Source organism: Corvus brachyrhynchos, unplaced genomic scaffold (genome assembly GCF_000691975.1).
Source record: "Corvus brachyrhynchos isolate BGI_N302 unplaced genomic scaffold, ASM69197v1 scaffold255, whole genome shotgun sequence".
Lineage (NCBI taxonomy): Eukaryota > Metazoa > Chordata > Aves > Passeriformes > Corvidae > Corvus > Corvus brachyrhynchos.
Genome location: NW_008238358.1, coordinates 2,796,928 through 2,801,597, shown reverse-complemented (window position 1 = coordinate 2,801,597; position 4,670 = coordinate 2,796,928). Strand labels below are relative to the sequence as shown.

The following is a 4,670-nucleotide window of genomic DNA, read 5'->3' as shown; positions in this document are numbered from 1 at the left end:
AAATGCTACAACTGTGCTGGGCCAGACTTTTGCAAAGGAAAGCACAGAGATGGTACATGAAAACACTCTTTGTTTTAATTTCAGATGGGAAAGTTGCAAAAGCTCAGCAATTCCTTTGGGATGGGAAAAGAGGTTACTGCCCAATTCTGCTCAGAACTGGTTATTTAGTTGTGTCTGATCTTGCAACTCAAGAATCTTAGACGAAATTTTAAGAAAGAATAAAGGATATGTGATGCATTAATCACACATATACATATAATTATTAATTTCCAGTCCTATCTATCTGTAAATCAAAATGCAGTTATTAGTTAAGCTGTTGTTAATGATAAAAATCTTTTTGTTTGCTTCTCCTAGTCAGGTTGCCATAGTCATTGTCTGTATGACACTATTATTTGTTTAAATATTGGAAAGCTCTTTTGGGAGATCTGTCTTTACTTCAGCAGCACAATTGTTCAAGGGAAGAAAAAATCTTCTTTAAAATATTTCCTAAAAAGTTGAGTTTAAAGCTGATTAAACTAAAAGATTGTTCCTCTTTAACTGATTCTAATTGAAATTCAGATCTCTAAATAGAATATAAGCAAAATGATTAAATTAAGACCCTTGCTAACATTTGCTTCTTTTTGGTGCCTCAGACATCTGTGCTTAATTATCCTTGTCAGTGGACAATATAACCTCTTCATGCAGGCTCACATGTATTTTACAGCAGAGGGAAGATGAAGTTTCTTGAAGAGAACCTTAGAGGCAAATGTAAGAGTGTATTTATTTGCCTTCTATAATTTCTCAGATGACAGCATATGAATAATAGACTTTGTGGCCCATTGCCATTGTTGGGGAGCAGCAGGGGAGAAGCTTACAGGAAAAACAAGACATAGTTATGGTCTGACCAAACTCCTAGATTTTCCATGTTTCAGTAAATCAGAAAGGTTTAGAAATTTCAAATTTGAAATAGCACTATTTAAGTATTTAGACGATTTAAAAATTAAACTTTCAAGTCTTTCTAATTAGGAACAGGAATTCAGCCATGGATTGTTTTTATTTCTAATTCAGAGTAGATTTGGAGACACTCTTCCACAAGCAGTGATAGGCTTACATGACACACAGGAGACCAGGGACAGACACAGCTGAAAGCAGCCATATCCATGAAGATGTTTAGCAACATGTGCTTTCATGTATTTACAACACAGCAAAAGCAGTCATGTGATCAGTTACCCAATGCCAGTCCATACACAGGACTTAATTGCCTTCCAGCTTCAGGAGTCAAAAAGGGTGTAGTATATGTTCCAAAGAAGAGAGCTGACATTCAGAATCAGTATGTTCTTCCTTCAGTGATTTTCTTTCCCTTCTCATCAGCACTGGCATGTATTACAGGTAAGCAATGATGACAGAGCGATTAAAGACCGAAACCACTGTTTTTCCTAAATTGAACATGGGGAAGACAAATTTTTTGCTTGTTTGTTTTCCAGTAACTTTCTTTCATAGTCCGCCCAAATGCAAAAGCTAACAAATTAAAATCTCAACAGTAGCTACTACTTCATAATTGCATTTGAAATATTAAATATTGAAGGACCATAAATGAACTTTTATAGAACTTGTTCATATGATGTTTGTTGACATTTAGCACCAGTAATTCTGGTTTACTCTAACATAGCTCTTTTTTAGCTGGGACTCATGCAGAAGAGTATTTCGACCAAGATCCTTGAGCTCCAGCAGGAGATCAGTGCTGGGGAAATGGATTTCTGCTTTGTTTTAAGGTAATGTGTAGGTTTTAACTTTGCAGACTTGCCACTTCTAGAAAGTTAAGGCTGTTACCTGAGAAAGTTCCTAAAGCTGCAGCATCAGTTTAAACCACCCTATAAATACAACCTATACAACTGGCCAGCCACAAAATATACAAACTACAAATCTGATCTAGGTTTGGGGGGTTTTGCTGAGTTATTTTTAACCCAGATCACTTCTCTGATGTGGTTAACTGCTCAGACTCTGAACACTATTGATGCCTTTTCCTGGTCTTAAAATCAAGAGTCAAACACGGTTAGAAGGGAAAAAGGGATTTTACCTTGGTATTTATTTTAAGGATCCTTAGGTGCACACGTCCAGGTCGAATGCACCGAAATGCACACCGCAATGCACACCACAAATCACACCCCTAAAAGACCTGGTATAACATTATAGGTCTTAGTAATTAGCATATCTATCAAAAATTCCCCAGTGAGAGGCTTGAATGAGCCCCCCTCCTGAAGGAACCTTCCCCTGGATGGTTCTATCTTAGTTTACAGAATGTGTTCTGGAGAGGACTTTGGGGTATGGGGCACACTGATCCCTAGCTACGAAGCTTCTAAAATGTTTAGTCTCTTAGCTGAACAAACAAGTCTAAGAATGTAGGCAAAAAGCACTAAGAATACAGAAGTTGTAAAAAGGTATAACAGGGGTATAAAAGAAAAGGCAAAAAATCTTCATGGCATCGCTATCAGTGTAACAGGGGCAGCAGTATGATTCAAGAATGAGCAGCAAGAGACGAGGACAGTCAGATGAAATGCATACATCTGCTATAAAAAATGCTGCCAAACTGTGGACTAATAAAATTAACAAATCATCCCACTGGCTCCTCTGAAATTGCCTTAGACGGTGAACCAAATTCAAGCACAAGAGCAAGTCACTGCGATATTTTCCTTGTAGTGTTATTAACCCACAAAGGACTGTGGGAGATGTGCTGTTCTGATTGCATAGCAGCAATATGTTTTGGGGAGATTTTTTTTTTTTAATTTCAGGATAACTGATACATAAACTGATATATAACTGATATTTGATTTGTAAATACAGGTATCTGGCTTCCAGTGCTGGTTCCACCTTTTCTGCAAATTCTCTTAATCCCTAATAAAACTCAAGTTCTCTCTCCATTACTCCATATTGTCAGTTGCACTTATTCTGCTCTCTGACTGGTCCTGCACCTGAATGGTACCGAAACCTGCAAATATTTCTCATAATACAGATTTCTCACTCTCCAGTAATTTATATTCCACTGATTTCATTGATGCCTGGTGGATTATGATCACATCCACTCTAGCAGAGTCTAGGAGACAACACACAAATTTCCTCCTGATAGGTGAGGTACAGTTCTCAATTTCATATCATAGCTGATAAACAGCTATTTATGTGCCAATAATTGAATCCCACGACTTAAGAATCTACCTTCTTCTGTCAGCTCGGAACCCTGCCACCATCTTAACATCACAACACGGCTCCTGCATCATGGTGGTGCAACCATGTTACAATTTCTCACCAACTAAACCACAATTTAGCATTTCAGTTCTGAATCATGCTTGTTTTGCTGCTTTGAAAATGAGGGGGAAAACTCCTTGAGCAGTAGAAATGCAGATTCACAGCTGCTGTTGATTGTTTTAACTCCTTTGATGTCAGTAATTGGAAGGAAGATGAATAGCAGCTGAGGAGCTGTTTGACTCCTTTACACAAAACAGTGTCATCCAGAGAAGCCCTCTGATGGCTCTAGAGATGAGGACTTAAAAAAAGATACACTGCTGACTGACTGTCGCATCTTCCACTGTGCTGATCTCATTCCAGAAACTACACATCTGCATGTGGTCAGGATGACATGTTTCACTCTGCATTGCCTCAGTGCCCTGTTCTGGTAGTTGCTCAGCATTTTGCAGAAGTGTTAAATTTTCCACATTTCCTCTAACTGAATGGAAATGAAATGAGGGTTTTATCTCAACAATCTTAAAATGCCATGTTCTGAATTTCCATTAGGGGATGATAGTCTGCCACCTCACGTTATTTCTAATGTGTATAATATTTGAGTTTAAATCATACTGGATTTTATTCCAGACATAGTAAGTAATCTTTGTAACTAAATTTTCATTTTAAAGTTCTGCTGTTCTTGTTCCTCAGGTTTGAAATACCATTATACATAGGTTACTCATATACAGGGATTATTATAGCTACAGGGAAGGCCTAGTATTCAAAGGACTTCAACGAGGCAAGGTTTGCAGATAGAAGTAACAGCCTTAATTTCAGGATGAACACAACTCAGTATGAGCTTAATCAAGAGTCAGCAACTGATTGCTGAAAACGTGCACAGTAAAGCTCCTTGCTAAGATCAAGGGAGCCCTTTCAAGGCCTCCTAAATACCAGATCTCTTGCACAATGCTCATTTTCCTTTGTTCATTTGCTGTCTGGAGTCATGGCTGCTAACTTTGTCAGCAACTGAAAAACTGAACAGGAATGTGAAAAAGTTACTCTAAAATGTAAAAGAAGCCATGGGGGGTTGTTCAGACTACATCACACATGAAAGGAAGGAGACATCAGCAGCGAGCAGTCTTGCACAACATGGGTAGGCCAGGCACACTGTGCTCTGCTTCTGCAGCACGGGTTTCAGGAACCAAATACCCCCCAGCGAGGGACAGCAAGGAAGACCCCCTCAGCACAGCGACGGTGGAGAAGGCTTTCAATACAGGGGTACTGGGATTTCTTCCTAAATCTAAAAGGAAAACTCAATATTCTCCACACTTCCTTTCCCAGAACACGGTCCTACGCTTGGGTGGAGCTGCAAGCCCGGAGCTAGGCGGGAAATTTTAGGACAAGTTTGCAGTATCTCCCCCCTTTGCCGGCCCCGCCGGGCAGGTGTGTCGAGGTGAAGCGAAGGGGGCGCGGCC

The 4,670-nt window shown here is 39.5% G+C and overlaps 1 protein-coding gene across 1 annotated transcript in view; it reads left to right on the top strand.

The window, feature by feature from the left end:
• The first annotated feature begins 1,157 nt into the window (after nucleotides 1–1,157).
• The window catches only part of ITGA4 (integrin subunit alpha 4), a 38,965-nt gene continuing 35,452 nt past the window's right edge, over nucleotides 1,158–4,670 (top strand). Inside the window, exon 1 of the mRNA XM_008634837.2 lies at nucleotides 1,158–1,368. Coding sequence (XP_008633059.1) covers nucleotides 1,158–1,368 — 211 coding nt within the window. The remainder of the gene's footprint in view (nucleotides 1,369–4,670) is intronic.